Source organism: Fusarium oxysporum, chromosome VII (assembly GCF_013085055.1).
Source record: "Fusarium oxysporum Fo47 chromosome VII, complete sequence".
Taxonomy (NCBI): Eukaryota; Fungi; Ascomycota; class Sordariomycetes; order Hypocreales; family Nectriaceae; genus Fusarium; species Fusarium oxysporum.
The window spans coordinates 1,713,687-1,732,536 of NC_072846.1; the positions used below are offsets into that span (position 1 = coordinate 1,713,687).

An 18,850-nucleotide genomic window follows, 5' to 3' on the forward strand; every position below is an offset into this window, starting at 1 on the left:
GGTCTTTGAGTAATAAGCCGAGGGCGGCCTGCGTCGTGTTAGATTGGCGGCTGGGAAAGGGCTCCATTTTCCTTTTAGAGCGGGCTCGTCATAATATGGGTCAGCTTATCCGCGCTAGCCAAATTGGGGAATTATCATGCTCGCTAAAAACTGTACTAATCAATAAGAGGAAATCGTCACGATCGAGGGGTAACGGCATCGTTTTTTTGAGTATAACAAGCAGTTACTACAGGAATATAGATCTAATCATTAAAAAAAAAAAAAAAAAAAAAAACAATAACTTCATGTTTTTAATGGCTAAGCTTCTGGAAAGGGTTATATAGGATAAGGAATCTTAGTTGTGGTCTTGAAAACCTAAGTGCTGATTCCCTCCTGGATTGGAACTCAGAATCTCGCCAATTCTCCTCTCGGCCTCAACCTTGGGAAATGTAACACTTGATCGAGAGTCACCATACCGCGACAGCAATATCGATTCAAAAAGAACAAAAATTCTTTTCATATGTTCTTTAGACCAGTAAAGTATATATTAGAACTGAATTTAGCCATGATAAGCAGTGGTGGCCTTGAAAATCTAAGTCGCATTCGCCTACTAGATGCTCGACAAGTTATGGGTAGAGCGAGCCTAAACCTTCTAGATTGATTTGCGGCGTTGGATGATATTGCCTCTCACAGGAGCTCGGGTAGAAATAAGGGCTCCTCTCGAATGATATGCGCTCCATATCGTAAAAATCAGGGTCAACACTCCAGTAGTCAGGGCCAGGACCTGATCCAACTGCAGAATCGACTCTTTAGATATGGGAAGGAAGAATGTTTGAATTAGCTGCATCTGCATTGATGAGGTACTCTGAGAGACCTGTTTGGTTTCGAAAAGAACCACAGAAAACAGTGCAGCAATGAAGGTCCAGGGAAAATAGAACATAGTCATGCCAGCCATCAGTTTCATCCCGACGCTGTTCCGTTTGGTCTGCTGACTCACTAAACGTGCTCCCCTTCGCGTCCTTGCACGCTGATCTTTAAGAGAGCCTGGAAATGCAGTCTCGTGCTGTAGAATTTCCAGGATAATTTAACCATCGCTATCGGGCCGTAAGCCCTCCCGGTTCTCGTTGCCGTTCCCAGTTTTCTCGGCGATTGTGTACGCTAGCCACACCCCAACCCCAATAATACCAGAACTGAGCAGGAGTACCCACGTGCTGACGACGATTGGTGTGGGGAAGAACAGGTACGGCCTGCTGAGGGTTGCGTCTGAGACCTTTACACCCTTGATGGTAGCCGTTGCGAACATCAGATTTTCGGTTGCCCAGCTCAACACGCCATTTCTAGCGATGCTCAATAGTTTCGACCAACAGAGTATCCACAAACGACGACGTATTGCTCACTGGGCCCTTGCAAGTCCCGACTTTGTTAGAGATCTGTAGACCCGACTGCTCGTTGATTTCACTGTGACCCGTCGCCGGGAGCTCAATGTCTATTGCCGGTGACGTCTTTGGGTTAGTCGCTGCGATTGTGAGCCTGCCTGAGCTTTTGGATCCGGCGCATTGCTCCGATCTCTGCTTTCCTTCTTCAACGTTGACCGTGGTTTCCTGAAAGCTTGTGACACCTCCATACGACAACCGGGCCAGTCGTGAATCTTTATGAGCCTGGTACGTTCCCAAATCCTAGTTAAAGATATTGGTCGGATTCGGTTGATGTGGCCAGAGGGGTTAAGACTGGTGGTCGAATTGGACTTCGCAGAATTAGGGAACAAGGGTCGTCATTTACTCACCATTGCTATAGTATTGCCGTTCATTATTTTGGCTGATGAATAGTTAGGCCGTCTAAACAGCCAGAACTTGAATGAGAAGCCGGATCCGCGGCTTTGGGATCCTTCACCACTATCCGCCAACTTGACAATGTGCTCATACGATGGAGGGGCTGTCTTTGCAAAACACGCCCGAAGCATGCTTTTCGACGAACTAAGTAGGGGTGTTTGCACTATCCCAACTGTTCTGACACTGCTACTTCTTAGCGCAGGAGAATGTGGTCATGGCAACACGACACAGGCTTGGATTTATAGTGGCATAGCGTTCCGTCTCATTGGCCATTTGGGTATTTGTGTTGATGGACAGAGATATCCAGGATCCGTCCATTTGACTGATGAAGAGGTCGAGATTCGACATCGACTTTACTGGAGTTGCTACTTCTGGGATAAGATTATCAGCCTATACCTCGGTCGTTCGCCTTCACTGCAACATACACAGGTATCCCCACCCCAGATTAACAGTAAGTCTAGCTGTGGAACTATTCAGCGAGCAAGTTACTCATAGTTTCTAGTGGACGACTCGGCTGAGAATGAGCTCTGGGTCCCCTTCGACTCTCCTCATGGATCAGATTGGAAGTATCCTCCTGCGACAGCTCACTCGACTTCCTGTTTCATGAGTGCTTGCCGATTATCGGTCATCTTTAATGAGATTCTCATTCACATGTATGATCCATTACTGGAGAATACGGAGGCAGAGATGCAAGAATGTCTACAGACTCAAGATCCCGCCATGAGACTATGGTGGGAGCAGCTCCCTCCCCATCTCAAGATCGAGCTCTCCGCCATGCCTCAAACCCTTGGTGCACCCCTTGCATAAACTCATGCTGGAATTGTGCTGGTGCCTGGTGCATCTTGAAGAAGCTGAGAGGTACAAATGATCAGTTGGGACTTGACAGCACCGAGTGGATGGGAATCATCAGCCGCATCACAATCATGGTCGATTGCACCCATTCTTCGTTGTCTCGACAGTGTACACGGACTATCGTAGACGTGAGGGCTGCGTCTTCAAAGAGGGGCTCTTGAGTCCATTCACATAGCGTTTTGATTGTCTCTGATAGTTGAGCCGCAAACTCGCTCTCCTGATCGCTTTGTCGCACCGACGTCTCGTTCAGATTTTGAAGTATTTTGGAAACTGGCATGTTTTCAAACCGCTTGAGGAGCTGTAAGTGCCAGTCATCGAGTGTCTTAAGTGGAAGAGCCATGGATGGGAGAACATTTCGGGCGTCTTTCTGTGCCAGAACATCGAATCCGGATCTAACGGAGGCTCGGATGGCGAAGAAGCCTACATAAACACCTGGAGGTGCCTCGTTATGTTTGTTTGCGTATGCGGACATGGATCGGAGTTTCGTCTCAAACTCGGTACTCTGAATCTGCATGTCCGGCCTGATGATATTGCTGACCTGATGAAGCTCGGCGAAACGATAACCAGCTGACATTAACCACTCAGCGTTCTGATCCGACTCAAAATGGCGAACCAACAGCATCAATAAGCCCCCTCCAAAGACCTGCTGCCGAGCGTTGCGCCCCTTCTCTATTTCAGGGCCGTTTTGGTTGTCATCGTAACCGTCTCCCATTCCCCAAGAAAGAGTTAGATGAGAGCTCATGCGAGATTGGGGTCGTGGCCACTGGCCATCTGGGCCCGTAAGGAGAATATCATCCCACAAGACACCTACTGAGGTCAAATCATCATGGAACCGGTCTGCAAGCTCGGCTGCGGCAAGACAGAAAAGTTCCCTAAAAATGATGTCGTAACGCTCAATCATCTCTCCATACTCGTTAGCGAGCTGAATGCCACATCGTCCGTCTTTATGAGTGCTGGAATGAGGCAACCGTAACACGTGCTGCTTCATACCGTTAACAAGGCCCGAGATACTACTCCAGTTTCTTGATGCCAAGAACATCCACTAGAAGATTAGGTGTCTGATACTAAAGGCGTCTTTGGTATGTTGGCAAAGTGTGCCGAGGGCCATCCAGGATGTGCCAGAATATATATCTACCCTTTCGAAAAAGGAATCAGTGATAAGAGTACTGGGAATTAAACCGTCGGGGTCGACGAGAATCCTTCCGCCTTTGTCAAAGACAGTTGTTCCCAATGTGACTTGCTGCGCCCGAAAGGCGGACTTTCTCAAGTTCCTTATGCGAATAATGGTTGATATGGCAATGACAAAACAGGCACCGAGAGACTATTCTGGATCAGCCATACCCTTCATATTGTCAACCGAATATGCTTACTGACCAAACAGATAGCCACAATAACAGTTGCAGCTTTAGGTGGCTCGTTGCCCTCTAACTCGGCATCTCTGAAACGATAACGAGTTCCAGCAGCGGCACACCAGTGCATCCCTGATACAGCACTTGCAAGGACCGCAGCCGAGATAGCTCGCCTCCGCCACGAATTTGTCCACGTAGCCTTAAAGTCGAATAACATAAAGAGGGTAACGTTACTGGCAACTACGGCGATGATGGCGGATCTCACGACGTAAGCTGGCTGATATACATAGGTGTAGTTCTTAATAGATGTGTTCCCGAGATAGTGCATACCGCAGATAGAAACGCCGCAGAGAACGCCGCCAGTGATGGCTCTCTACCAGGAAATAGCATTATTAGTGCCGATTGCTAGAAATGCAGACAGCAAGAAGAGGATAGGAATGAAGAAGGATAGAGCTGCGAAGCCCTTCGAATAGGCTACTTGCATCTCGAGTTCTCCGTTGGCAAGATGGACAGTTCTATTTCCTGTGAAATGCTAGTTTATAGACCAGATCTTGAGCATTCAAGGGCTACGTGATCCAGATGGATATTGTCGTTACTCACCATACACCAGATGGCTACTCCGCCCATGATGACGGCCGAGCTCACGAGTAACAAGCTGGTGGTTGTAATAGTCGAAAACGCAGCAGAAGAGGTGGTTTCAGTCTCTGTCAGAGCCGCTGACATAGTTTCAGTCTCACTAAAACGCTTACTAAGAGTTTCGGTTGTCCCAATAGACGTAATAATGCTCTCAGTAGAGGTTGGGATTGTTGTGGCACTGTTGAGTGACCTGTCGATGTCTTGATGGCAAGAGAGGTGGCTTGGGATCCCGAAAAAAGCGGCTTAGGCTTGCATGCTCCACCGTGGATAGAGGAAAGAAAAAGAAAAGTAACCAACAAACCAGTTCATAACTCTAGCGAGGCTATTATAGCTATGTATGTATGTATGTATATTTTCATCCGGCGGGCCTTCGGCCCCGAAAAGTCTCTTTCTGGGTAACCGAACGTACTGAGCTAATGAAGTCTATTTATTACGAAATGCTATTAGCTGTTAGAGAACTAATGCATCGCGACTCGAAATTAAGGTTCTGTTAAAAAACAATTTCTGTACACGCGACAACAGACAACCTTATCCACCATGTCATCGGCACAAAAGGCGCATCATATCGAGCCTGTTACCCGTCAGCAGGAGAACGAGGCGTCCTTGCCAAATAACAGCCGCTCATCAAGTCTGATCTTCAGGAATGCGGTAGTTAGCTTATAAGTCTAGCAGCTCGAGGCTGCCTTCGGGTGGCCCCGGTCCGATAGAAATCGCAGCAACGCCCTCCATCGGACTGTGACTCAGGTAATGGTATGAGGTAGCAAAGGAGAAAGAAAGAAAGTGAAATGAGAGGAGGAGGAGGAGGAGGCGTAAGCGCGTCCTGCCCCGGTATCGTCTGGTAGCGAGGACAATCTTTCCAAAGAAAGAACTCGCTTTGGTCAGTTTGGCGAACTTGTTGAAGTCTCTCCCTATTGCCAGGTTGATTGCTGCATTCGATGAGGGGGGCATCCTCATCCGATGACCCGGCGGCCAACCTGTGGTCGCCTTGAGATTGAGTATCTTATACAGCTCAGAAGCAGAGGTGGACCACCACGTCTCGAATGCTTCTTTCGGCTTCTGCCTTGCGATCCTTCGCGGGTAAGCCAGCGTTGGCTGAGCCTTTTCGGGTTCGGGCAGCAATGATGCTGGTTTTGCTAGTTTATCGGCTTACTCTTTGCCTGGAATGTTGGTGTGTCCTGGTACCCAGCGCACTTGTGTAGTCCCGTGTGATGCTGCCAGGGCTTGGCACTCGAGGAAGACGTCCTGTGAGGAGTCAGCCGATGTGCCTCGCAGGCATGTGGCTGCGAAAATTTCAGGAAATACATTCTCGACTTGGACCCGCGATCATCTCCTCTCCGCCCTCGTGATATAGAGGGTATGGCTAATAAATTGGTCGCCGACCGCGACGCGACGCCTGTCAGCAGGCACTGGGCCTCTAACATCATCAAGCGACAACCAGAGCTAAAGTCGCGCCACTTCGTAGATAATACTATAGAAGAGCCAAAATCAAAGATCAGGAGGTCATTCGGGCTTGGCTCATGCTCGTTGAGAACACAATTACCAAATGTGTCATCATAGTACCGAATACTTACAAACTTTGACGAGACTGGCTTCATGATGAGTGTCATGTCAACAGGTTATTACAAGTGCAGAAAGGTGTTCAGGCACGAAAACGGCTGAATGTGGAAACCGTGAATGGGTTACGGTGGTACAACGCGTGTGTTCAGAGGGTTGGTGGCTGTTGCCGTTCATCGCTGGGGCGGGTAAGAATCACCCTCGACGTAGTAACAAGATAGCCCTCTGTCGCAAGACTGGGCTATCGCCACTGCCGATAACGGCTAGAAGGCGAACGAAATAGGCCTAGAAGTTGTAAAAATATTCCAACAAGCATACCAAGTCGCGAAGTATGAGTGATTACCGCCTCCTGATCCTAGATGGTCACGAACGTCACCACTCTGCGGGCTTTGAGTCTTAACTACTACAAGGAGCATAAGATTGTTACACTTTTTATGCCGGCTCATTCATCTCAGATACTTCAGCCTCTAATGTTGAGTGTTTCGTCCCGTTCAAGCAGGCTTATGATCAACAAATCGAGAAGAGAATAAGGACGGGTACAAGTCTCGTCAGCAAGGAGGACTTCTTTCCCGCGTTTTACGCAGCATTCCGAGACTCTGTGACAGGGAAGAACGTTCGGAGAGGCTTCTTAGGCGCAGGTCTTGCGCTTCTGAGCTCCGAAAGTGTGATTTCCAAGCTTGGCGTTAAGCTAAGGTCGTCGACACCAGTCCCAGGGGTTGGCAAGTTGCCGGTATCTTGGGCGTCCAAAAGGCCAAACAATCTGATTGAGGTGATTTCACAATCGGATTTCATCAAAAGTCGAATATACAGACACCAGGGAAGTTCACCAACATCAATTTTGGGTGATATAGATCACCTTGCTAAAGGAACGCGGGGAATCATGCATCAGATCGCTCTACTGAAGTCAGAGGTGCAGATCCTTCGTAAGGAGAATGAGACACTAGGTTGACGTCGACCTGTCAAAAAGAAACGTCTGGGGCAAGGAATAGTCTGGACTCTCAGTCATGGACAAGATATACAAGGCCAAAACGATGCGACGTGCAGCTACAAAAAGAAAGTCGCGGAAATGGGCATCGCAAATGGAAGGCAGAGACAAAACAACGACTATACGGCGTCTGTGGAAGGACAGGAAATAACGCACGAAGTTGCCAAATAGAAGTAGCAGCATCTTAAGAATAATTCCATAGTTGATTTGAGCCGATTGATGGTGCTATGGTTGATTCTGCAGGGTAGGGAGCCGTGAGGGTGCGGCTGGGCGCAACGTTCGCCTATCATGCGCGTTATCTGACGTTTAGCGGAAACAAATCAGACTTAAGAAACCTCTGAAAGCAGTCCTTGCGTGTTGCGCTGGCTTAGCTCTACCGGAGTTCAGTGTTCAAGCTATGGAGGGTATGGCGCTCGTCACCACCTTTGCGCTTGGATCATTGTTAAGTACAGATGGGTTTTCCAAGTTGCCGCCCAGACCAACAGCATGGAGGAATCAGCCCTTCGCGTGACTAGTAATTACGCCAGGTCTTCTAATTAATTAAAGTTGGGAATTAAGTGATAAAATGACAGGTCGATGTCTGGTCCTCGCTCTTCAGCGACGCTTTGAGACAACCTAGGCCGAGCGGCCCAGCCCCTTGCTCACAAACTCAAGGATGCTATTGAGGGCTGCCATTCTTTCTTGATCCCTGCGTTGAGTCTACTCATGTCGTTTGGTGGCACGACGTGAGGGGCTATAGCGCATACGGATTGCTCAAAGGTACAATTTTAGTTGATAAGACAATGATAAACAGCCTTTATCAGATGACATAAAACAGACTTAGAACTAAAAACACGTTTTAAAGGTAAAGAAAAAGAAAAAGAAAAAGAAAAGAAATTAGCCGTTATTCTCCAAATATCACGCAGAGTGGGATAATTATTTGGTCCACGGCAGGTAGCTAAAAATCGAGCCTCATTCTAGCCCAGAAGAAAGGGGTTCAGTTTTTCAGTTGGGGCTTCGGGCACGGACCCATCACATCTTCACCACCAAGCCCGGCCCCAGCACCGGCCCACCATAATGATACATTCCGCCACTTTAAGCAACGTTGGCCGGGACGGGTTTTAATAGCTCCACCTGGTCGTCGTGACTACATATCTTGGTGGGGAAAATATCCGCAGAGTTCTCCAGCCTCGTTCTAATTAAGGGTTACCCTCACTTCCCGACATGTGGCTGCGGATGGCGACCGGCCTGGCAATGTTGCGGTTTCGTTTTATTATCCACGAGAGATGGGGTGATGCATAGAGAGTGAACGGCAAGGCCTTGCGGGGGTTTGAAATGACCAGTTACGACACACGCCCGCCCTTTGGAAGTTCAAAATCAACATTGAAACGCTGAGAGATGGGAGCAACAAGGTCGCTGCAAAGGGCGAGTGCAGCATGCATCTTCCCCTATCCCTTCGTCAGTTAGCGAAACCAAGGATCAACCGGCAAAAGCAAGCTCTGTGGCTCTGCCAAAAGCGACATGTCATATGCGGACGTGGTGATCAAACTTGCATGCATGGCCTCCTCCACCTAATACCATGGCTTGGTTCTCATGGGGACTCTTATTTCGAAAGTGAGGAAGGTATAGACAGAGAAGCCACCCTATCATAGAGTTCATCCTATTATGTTTATCCTTTTATCAGACGCTGCTGCTCTCTCAATTCACATACATATCAACAACTTCCTCACCGCTGTCTCTTGCCTGTACTATGAAAGTCTTTCTCATGACACCACAAGGAGGCGGAGGGTGATCTGAAGCATTTATGCATGGCCTGTATCTGGCACCTACCACATGTTGATACTTCATACAGGCTATTCGCTATAGCCTTTAGCTCAGTCAGCCGCCTCCGGAAACTTGACCACCCACAAAGCTATGCATTTTGCCCAGAGTCACAACCCTAGCGGCATGTAATTGGGGAAGGAAAAAGAAACCAGCTTTCTGTAGCTCCCTAGCCCGCCGCCACTTGTTGGTTCGGCATTGCTTTGACATCCCTCGTCTCTCTACGACTGGGGTATCTCTGCGGCATCTTCTGTAGCCCCGTGGTAATCCTGCATTACTTTTACTCTTATTGTATGAGGGCCCCTGCCTGCAAGAACAAAACCGCTGACTGCGGCTACTCTACCAACGCTTGCACGTATCGCTGGGACTCATGAGCGAGGTAGTTCCGCATTAGAGCGCAGTTGCATCCTGTGTACTGTTGAATCTGTATTTTGTACTCATATACCTGGAGCGATAAATCGGTTACGCAAGTGAAAAGCTCGTGGTAGGCACGCTCTAGTTCTTGCGCGCGAGACTTGAGTCTAGATATATCTTCCCTCTACTTTAAACGGAACTTTTAGGCTGTGACTTGATTTCGCCCTTGGGTTCATTATCTTCTCAATTCTCACATCATCTTCCTCCCATTGTCATCCTTGCTCGAGCCGCATCCGATCCTACAGCCGTCGATGTGAGGCCTCTCGCCGTGACTTCTCTTCTAATGCTTGTATGTATCGACCGGACTCATGAATGAGGTAGTTCTGCATGAGGGTGCAGTTACATCCCGACTGTTGTAGAAGTTGCATCTTAAGCTCATACACCTCGAATGTCAGATCGGCCGCGCAGGTAGAAAGATCACGGTTGATACGCTCTAGATCCTGCTTGCTAGACTCAAGTCCCTGCTGTTCTTCCCTCTGGTGAAAACGGAACTTATTGGCTGCAATTCTGTTTCGTTCCCGGATTCTTTTCATGCGATCGTTGCCCCGTTGAGCTGGATGAGTGCCGTTGCTGCTGGTATGGCTCGTGCGGCGAACAGGTGAATCTTTTCCCTTCTTCGTTGCCTGTGGATTGATATCTTGATCACCCAGTGGAGCTTGTCTAGTGGGATTGCGAGACTTCAGATCGCCAGAGTAGCAATTTGTCGTTCGATTTGGTGTCTCTTGTGTCGAGGGTGAGTGCCCATAACCCTGGCCAGGTGATTCCTTAGAAATTTCATGTTCAGGAACTGGAAATAGGGGTAGATCCTCTACGACAGGGTTAAGGCCGTTCCCCGAGTTCATGTGATTCATCTCATGGCTGATATAATACCAATGGTCTGTGAAATCAGTGTTGTAGCCATGTAATGAGCTATCGACCAGAGGACCAGTCTGGGTATAAATGCTGTTTGCCGTGCTTCTCTTGTTTTCTGATGATCCAAACGGGACTGGCTGGATTGATGGCCACCATTGCTTCCACAGAAGTGATTTGGGAGTGTAGGATGTCTCGAAGGTTAAGTCGTCTTCCATGTCACTCGGCTCACCGAGAGCTGTATCGTCCGAGAGACAAAAAAAAAAAAAAAAAAAAAAAAAAAAAAAAAAAAAAGAAAAGAAAAGGTTCGTAGCGTATATCTCTGTACGGGAAGTTTATCAGATGGCCAAAGTAGCAGGAGAAGAGCCGAAGGGAGCTCTAAACATCTAGAAGCGCCTTGATACCCTTCGGGCTATCGTTTTGTGCTGGTGATGGTGATTCTAAGGAGGCGAAGAACTGTACACTGGAAACTCGGAATGACAGGGGATAAAGACGCTACTGTGCTGATGCTCATAGGTCGCGGGGAACGAAGCGACCTGCAATATATTAATGGAAATCGAATAAGGCGAGGTCTTTCAATTGACCTAGCCCGATCGCGTCTCAACGAATGGCAGGAAGGGAAAGGGCGAATCTGAGCTTGTGAAACCGCAGAGATAACAGCTCATATCTCAGTACTCCATACCATTAAAACGGATAGGTACGGAGGAAATGGTCCTGAAAAAGTGCCTGATCTTCACAGCTAAGATCCTCGATCTGGCCATCCGGTTTAGAGGCCAAACAACCTGACTCGCCATTGGCCGGGAGGGATAGCGTGAGAGGGATGAGGGCGCTAGCAAGGTAACTGGATCACTGCATCGTGTAAGAACCTGACAGGCTATCTGTGCGCTCACTCTGATGGGCTAGAACGACCTGCATTCCATCCTCACCAGTCCATAAAGGGGATAGTTAAATGAGATGATTGAAATCAGTGGGGCTAGCCTAGGCTCAATCTTGTAGTGTTGGAGACCGTGCGGGAGTTTTTGGAACCCCCGTCCACCGGGCAGCGGCGGTTGAGGCATGTCTACGACCTCCACTTGTGGAATTGAAAGGGTGTACTGTCTTTAGTGTAGGGTGATTTAAGTTAGCTTGGCATAATCCATAGGGCTCAAACATGCAAGCACCTCTAAGACAAGACGGCGAGACCGGACGAGAGGAACCCATGAAGATGGTCAAAGCGAAGAATCGTATTCGATGTTGTTCTGGGATAGACTACTGTACTAAGGCATGTCTCAGCCTTTCACCGAGTTGGTCACATTTTTGCCGTAATTATTGGTTCCACCACCTTAAAATGCACTTTCAGGAGCACGGGCATAGACTCGCTCTGCATACCCATGTGCGGGGTTTGCCTCCCTGGAAATCTCACCAGGCGACTTACAGTGGGATGCAATAAGTTTGAATACCGGGCGTGCATCTTCCTTTGCCGCTAGCCTCTTTGAGCCAGTTACCACGTGCACATCAGCTTTTGCACTAGTAAGATATGGTGATTGGCTAGATCGAGCTTCTTCCTTAGATTAGAAGCAGGCTGAGCTCCAAATAGGCTAGACGGGGGTATCAGTACTTCAAAAGGTATTCAAACTTATTGCATCCCACTGTATCCGATGGGGTAGCACCAACCTGAACAATTAGTATTAAGTTACTTATCAAAACGTTTTTTCCCTGTACAGAGGGCATGAGCCTAGTCGGGCCGCCAAGAACGATCGCTCATCCATAATATCCGGGCCAGCGGAAAATAAATCCCCACGTACATAGATTTGGCCCCTAAGTTGCATGGGGTAGGTTCCTCGTTAATTTCAACTGGGTCTGTGCCTCTTACCGGGAACCTGTCATGGGAGTGATCCGATTGGTTGTCGCTGAATATGCCGAGATTGCAAGAACTGACTTCCATCTGTCTGATTCTTATACACAGCTATGGCGGCTTGCCGGTGTGCATTCTCGGTTCTCGAAGGATGTCAATAGGAGGGTTAAAAAAGCAGCACTCGGCGATGCCCTATGCCAGCCGACGGCTGTCGGAAAAGGCATTCAGGAAATGATAAATTTTCTAACGCAAATCCCACTCCCCCAAGTGTACAACTGCGATATTCACATTCCCACAGATAATTAGATGGCATAATGATCTCCTTGATCGATACGAATCGAACAACCCTCTGGGATCGACCGATTTTCGATCGATCGGGGGTCCGAACGAGCCACACCAGCCACGCGGCCCGCACCAAACATATCGAAGATCACTCATAGCGCGGTTTTATTGACGCATTTAGCCCCTCACGCCATTTCACACAGTGTTAAAAATTCAGTCAGGCCGCCTGGGGCACGCCCACAGCGGAGCAGGTATCTTAAAATCACAGCCAGCATACCAGTAATAACTCACATTTAGCTGAAAATTTAATGGCCATCTTCTTTGTGGCCTTTAGGTGAAACATCTTGCACGTTTCCTTGCGGATGATATGATACGTGGGAGAAGTCCTAATACAAGTCATCCTGGCTGGAATTGTCAGATATTACGTATATTCCGCCCATTGATGGATGTGAAATTCTGCGCCTTGAAGGTTTTACCATTTCGTGCGTAATCTTATTGAAGTATCCCTGCTTGCAGCACGTGACACCCCAGCACCTGTTTAGCAGGAAATGCCAAATGCCGGGTGGAATTCTTTTTTGGTTTTTGTTCATCTGGTCGGCTTCGTGATGCCAAGCTCTCTATTGATAAAAATATGTTCTCAGATTAACATAGGTACTGACAGATCGTTTTGCGCATCAACGCCATGACGCGTAATTGCAATGCCGCCAGAAACATTCCTGCACGACATGCGATTGAATATTATCCAAATTGGCTGAACTTTTGATTATGAAGCCTTCAAAAGTTTATTAAAAGAGATTCCTCACTGAAAAACTTGCGCTCGCTGAGTGATGTCGATGCTCAACGGGTAGCAGCATAATGGTTGGAATTACATGAAAAATGACAGGCCATATGTACAAAGCCGCGAAGGAGAGGGTCGACTGACTCCAGGGAGCCTAGGACTTTATGTAAGTTAATAGTAAACCGTTGTCTTACAACAACGGCTAGGCAAATGTCGATATGAGTGGAACATCGCGGGTCAATACTAATCCGGGAGGGCTTTGGCTGTTCGCCGGGCCCCACTATCCGGAGTCCGCATCGTCGTTTGGACATCTACAACCGTGTAGGATAAAATCACTCAAATCAATCTACCCGTTCCCCTGGGGATTCCACAATGACGCTTCTCCCTCATTAGAGACCAAAAACCGCTATCGAAAGGGTAACCCGGGTTCCCGTGGTTGCAGATAACATACAAGACAATGCAGCGGTTGGAAGAACGCCTAAACGACTCTCAAGATCCAGGACGCTGCATTCTCCCATTCCCCGACCCTACTATGGCTGGGGAGCAAAGTGAGGACCAGTCATTTTATGACTTACTCGTGGAAGATCCAGAGGTACGTAAGTTGGCCGTGAAGCTCTCTTCTTCTGTCTTTGCGCGAAGTGGTTTCAGATAGGAGGTTGTGTTTGACAAAGCGGGCGCTAGAACGTTCAAGATATTCCTGTCAAAGCTTCAGGTTTCCTTGACCGGCAGCTAAGACATGATGACGCAGAACAGTAGGCCAGTGGCGGGACCTGGAGTATATCCCTGTCTTGTCTTCCCGTGATATCTACTCGTGCTCCAGTTTGCAGAAATCTCTTTATAGAACCTGTGACAAGGACAGTCACGAAAACACGAGCCAGACAACGGAAGAATGGAAAGCAAGAGGGAAGACACCAGAATTCGAGACCAGCGACTATAAATGAAAATGAAAAAAGTCTAACGTGTATCAGCTTCCGTTAGGACAGACGATAGTGCTGTCACCACTAGGTCATTCTCAACATCAGCAGCCCATTTCATCGCCGAATCGAACCAGCCGCGATACGCCGCAGCCGCCAGACCTGACCGAGATGGAGACCCACCAGCAGCCGCATCACCCTGTCCCGGCAGACCCAATGTCGATAGCTTGGGGTTTATCCGGCGTTGATGATCAAAATCCCCAGCTACATCCGGCGCTTTTCAATTTTATAGTCCCAGGGACTATGATCCCTGCCCCTGACAACACAAGCAGACATCACAGCCATCTCCCGCAGGCGTACAGCAGCGAGTTCGTCACACTGTCCAGTATACAATCTTGTGGCCACTATGATAGTGGCTTTCCCGGCCACTGGGATGGTACTTTGAATCACGGAACTAGCACTCCAAGAGTAGCGATACCCATTGGGCAGGCCACGAATAATCCTAGGGCTGAGCTAGACGTGGCGCCCCAAGATAACAGCCCAACACCTGCTTCGCAACCAAAAAGAACTCCTCGAACGCGAAGAAAAAAGAAAGAGGCTCACAACACATCTGAGGTTTCTCAAGGTGATAATAGTAGCGCTGATGCCGGTGCTCCTTCGCTATCTGACGTAGCTAGCCCCAGTCCTGCTTCACACAACAGCCACACAAGTATTAGTTCAAAGCCTACATCCATGGAACCCACGACTTCGATAATATCGAATTGTCAGAGACAACTTCGTATTGCCTCTCGAATATCCAAAAATACCCGTAGTCAACTTAATGGTGCTCCAGAAGAGCGCCGGGCTCGAGCATCCCATAACCGCGTCGAGAAGCATTACCGCAACCGCCTCAATGCTCAATTTGAATCCCTTCTTAATGCTTTGCTGGCGAAAGTCCGGCAAGGTGACATCAGTAATGGAGACGATAACGAATGGGATGGCACAAGCGATCTGGACCGCCGAGTGAGCAAGGGCGAGGTTCTTGAAATGGCTCGCAAGTGTATACAAGGGCTGGAACGAGAGAGCAATGAGCTCCAGCGCGAGAACTTCGAGCTTAAAGGCAGCCTTCAACGACTTAAAGGATCTGCCTCTGATGGCACCGTATCCTCGTCTGAACCGGAAGCACCATTCAATTTCAATTAATGTGTCCAATACACAAGGTTTTTGACTTGACTATCGCGGTTGCTTGATTATGTAACGACCAACCACAAGTAAGGACTTCCGATTGACCACAAGCAAGCCTTTTATTTCTTTTTGGCTTACTCGAGTTAATTTGAAGTTTCTCGGCTAAATTAACGTATTGGGCAAGTTGCTAAGAATGAAGAACCTCAGGAGAGCAAGCTGCGATAATATCGCCTCCAATACCGCCAGCCCCATAAGCGCGCTATTAAATCCAGGTCTCAGCCTTTAGCAACCCACAGGCACGGCGCGCAACTTAAAACGGTTGGAGACAATAAGTATTCGCTCTGCAGGTATCGCCCATGGTAGGGAATCTATCTACATCTATCTACCAACGTCTCAAGTAGATAGATGTAGGTGCCCTGTCATGGATTGCAAGATAGATAGACAGATGTCGGCTACATGTAGATTTAGATAGATGCTATCTATCTACCAAAACACCACCACCATTAAACCATTGTTGCTGCCATGTTGTCGGCCATCTCCTTCAACAATCCGTCGTAGCCTTCCAACAGCCCCGCTTTCAGCCAGGACCTGACTGTCTGAGCAACAGAAATAGTACTTGCATTTGGGAGATACCGTGTTACCTGCGGCGGAAAAAGTTCGCTCACATTCTGCAGCCATCGGCGAGATTGATAAGACGTCAATCACCATCCTAGCTACGCGTGGGTAGTCAAACCGCTTAGCAGAACAGTAACGAAGTGGGTTACCGTGCTTCGTATAAATGTCTTGCTTTGTGCTTAACCGCCTCTTGAACTCATCTGAAATCGGTTCTTTCTCGGAGGTCGAATACGACATCACCTTGTCTTGAAACGAATCGAAGGGATTAGACTCTCGCGCTCTCATGGCCACAGGAAGATTACTATCAGCAAGTTGCCACTGGATTGGAAGGTCACGATACTCCTTTTCCCATAGGATTTGGGTGAGTTGGCCTTGTCAACCCAGCCCTCCCTTCCGCCATAAGCTTTCGTCAAGAAAAATTCAACTGTATTTAGATTCATAGAAATCCGGTACAATTAGCATGGAGCTTTTGTGGTGAATATTATTCGTCCCTCAACTGCAGCTCCATCTGTATCACTGATGATATCAGTAGCATCTGGACCTTCTGTTTCACGGATAATGCGAATCTGTTGCCGAGCGTTCTCTTGTAATTCCATCCCTAGCCGAGCCAAATCCCCACGAACTGTGTTAAAAGGTTCATCTCCTATAGACCATTGCTCAATAGCAGCCTGGTGTTTTGCTCCTCCATAAATGAAACTTCCATTAGTTAAGTGCAGGGCAACGGGTATTTGTGTCTTTTCTCCATCCCTGTTGAGCTTTTCCAGGTGTCTCGAAGTTTGCGTTTGCGTTTCTTGAGAGGCCAGATTTTGTGGAAAGAATGGCGTGTTAGGTAAGGCCATACTGTTTCTTTTCTTGCGTTTTCTTTTGCCACAGTTTGAACACGAACCACTAGTATGTGCTGTAACTCCATGCATAAGGTTTAAATGCTCAGATGGCTCGGAATGAACATTATAGCTACAACTAGTAGCTGCGGTATTCAATGTTTTGTTATCGGCCTTAATTCTTTTCGTTAAGCTGTGCAAACTCGTTTTCGCTGTTGGTATTTGGTTTTCTTTTGTCTCATGGTCATCCGTAAGCTCCAAGGTTGACGAAGCATGTCTTTGTTGGGTCATACTGTAAATGAATTGATTTAGACAAACGGAGGTCCATAAGCAGCTCTACTGCTATATTTATATGTTAGCAGCTTCCATCTCCATGGCTGTGCATAGCCTCGGCACTCGCCGTCGAAGGAGCCACGCGCTTAGGGTAGGATTTGACTCATCTGACCGGATCAAAGGTGTGGGTGTGAGCATGGCCTGAGTATACCAGACGTCGTCCGAAAAACAGCGGTTCCGACATGTCATCAATCGATTTTATTGATTAAGCGACTGGTATTGGTTGGCATGGCTTTTAATGCCATTATTTCTAAATTGTGGAAAAATGGTCTCGAGGTCTAGACTTTAGTCTCTCGACTTACAGAATCCAGACCGTTCGAATTGCTGGACTAAGAATATGCGCAAACTAATTGGCCAGGTGGACCCCCGTCACGATATCGCAGAACCAATGATTCCACGGGTATAGACCCACTCGGAGCATTTAAGCCGGGTAGCTGGTGACATTCTCTGCTCAATAAAAGCAACTAAAACTTTGGAAATGTTCAGCTAACGTACATGATAAGCATGTGAACCATCCAAGCATGTGAACCACTTTTCCCTCTTACACCTAACTTTTCACTTAATCAATTGATTTATCAACCACCAAGCATGTCAGACCCAAATTACGAAGCTAGAATACTTCTTGCCCTTCAGGCACTTCAAACTAATCCTAAATTAAGCCTCCGATGCGCTGCAGATATATATAAAGTTAATCGCATAACCTTAAGTCGCCGACAGAATGGTCTCCAATCTCGACGCGATTGGATTCCAAAATCACGCCGTTTATCAAATCTAGAGGAAAAGATTATAGTTCAGTTTATTCTCGACCTAGATATGCGAGGATTTCCTCCCCGACTGCGTGCCGTTGAAGAAATGGCGAACCGACTGCTCGCTGACCGCGATGCGCTACCTGTCGGCAAGCGCTGGGCTCATAACTTCGTCAAGCGGCAACCAGAGCTAAAGACGCGTTTATTTCGGAGATATGACTACCAGAGAGCCAAATGCGAAGATCCGACTATTATTCGTGGCTGGTTTAGGCTTGTACAGAATACAATTGCAAAGTACGGTATCCGATCAGATGATATCTGGAACTTTGACGAGACTGGCTTCCTTATAGGCATGATTGCAAGCGGAATGGTTGTCACAGGCACAGACAGGCGTGGACGACCTAAATCAGTGCAGCCTGGAAACCGGGAATGGATTACGGTCATTCAGGCGATTAATGCGGCAGGCTGGGCGATCCAGCCGTTTATCATCGGTGGGGGCCAATATCACCTCGCCAACTGGTACCGAGAAAGTAACCTCCCGGGCGATTGGGCTATTGCGACAAGCCAAAATGGCTGGACCGATAACGAGATAGGACTTGAGTGGCTAAAGCACTTTGATCGGTGTACAAGCAACCGATCAGTTGGTTCCTATCGTCTTCTGATCCTCGATGGCCATGAAAGTCACCACTCTGTTGATTTTGAGAGATATTGCGAGGAACATAAGATCATTACACTTTGTATGCCACCTCATTCGTCTCATCTACTCCAGCCTCTTGATGTTGGGTACTTTAACCTACTTAAAAACGCTTACGGTCGAGAAATTGAGCATTTGATCAGATGCTCTATAACACATGTTTCTAAGACCGAGTTCTTCCCGGCCTTTTATGCCGCGCATCACGCTACTATGACCGAAAAAAATATCAAGTCAGCCTTTAGAGGAGCCGGGCTTGTTCCTTTAGACCCAGAAAGTGTGGTCTCAAAGCTTGATATGCAGCTGCGGACTCCAACGCCTGCTGAAGAGGTCGCTAACCCTTCAACCCCTTGGGTCTCAAAGACGCCAAAGACCGTGCTTGAGGCTGGCTCTCAGTCTGAATACCTTGAACGACGAATCAGAAG

General features: G+C 47.9%; 5 protein-coding genes across 5 annotated transcripts; 1 reads left to right on the forward strand and 4 right to left on the reverse strand.

Moving 5' to 3' along the window:
• Positions 1 to 631: 631 nt before the first annotated feature.
• FOBCDRAFT_241782 (uncharacterized protein) lies at positions 632 to 1,939 on the reverse strand (the record flags this gene model as incomplete). The annotated part of the gene is made up of 4 exons (XM_059610398.1): positions 632 to 853; positions 977 to 1,023; positions 1,069 to 1,316; positions 1,902 to 1,939. The coding sequence occupies 4 exons, from the start codon at positions 1,937 to 1,939 to the stop codon at positions 632 to 634; spliced, it is 555 nt and encodes a 184-aa protein (XP_059467535.1).
• A 601-nt stretch (positions 1,940 to 2,540) lies between these two features.
• FOBCDRAFT_295930 (uncharacterized protein) lies at positions 2,541 to 3,699 on the reverse strand (the record flags this gene model as incomplete). The annotated part of the gene is made up of 2 exons (XM_059611874.1): positions 2,541 to 2,659; positions 2,693 to 3,699. The coding sequence occupies 2 exons, from the start codon at positions 3,697 to 3,699 to the stop codon at positions 2,563 to 2,565; spliced, it is 1,104 nt and encodes a 367-aa protein (XP_059467536.1). The 3' UTR covers positions 2,541 to 2,562.
• Positions 3,700 to 4,004: 305 nt separating this feature from the next.
• On the reverse strand, positions 4,005 to 4,732 carry FOBCDRAFT_241784 (uncharacterized protein; the record flags this gene model as incomplete). Its single annotated transcript, XM_054705703.2, has 2 exons — positions 4,005 to 4,382; positions 4,610 to 4,732. 2 exons carry the CDS (start codon positions 4,730 to 4,732, stop codon positions 4,005 to 4,007), a joined length of 501 nt encoding a protein of 166 aa, XP_054561678.2.
• A 4,871-nt stretch (positions 4,733 to 9,603) lies between these two features.
• Positions 9,604 to 10,465, reverse strand: FOBCDRAFT_251797 (uncharacterized protein; the record flags this gene model as incomplete). The annotated part of the gene is made up of 1 exon (XM_054705705.2): positions 9,604 to 10,465. One exon carries the CDS (start codon positions 10,463 to 10,465, stop codon positions 9,638 to 9,640), a length of 828 nt encoding a protein of 275 aa, XP_054561680.1. The 3' UTR covers positions 9,604 to 9,637.
• Positions 10,466 to 13,475: 3,010 nt separating this feature from the next.
• On the forward strand, positions 13,476 to 15,315 carry FOBCDRAFT_321376 (uncharacterized protein). Its single transcript, XM_054705706.2, has 2 exons — positions 13,476 to 13,733; positions 14,110 to 15,315. The coding sequence occupies exons 1-2, from the start codon at positions 13,599 to 13,601 to the stop codon at positions 15,235 to 15,237; spliced, it is 1,263 nt and encodes a 420-aa protein (XP_054561681.1). The 5' UTR covers positions 13,476 to 13,598; the 3' UTR covers positions 15,238 to 15,315.
• The last annotated feature ends 3,535 nt before the right edge of the window (positions 15,316 to 18,850 follow it).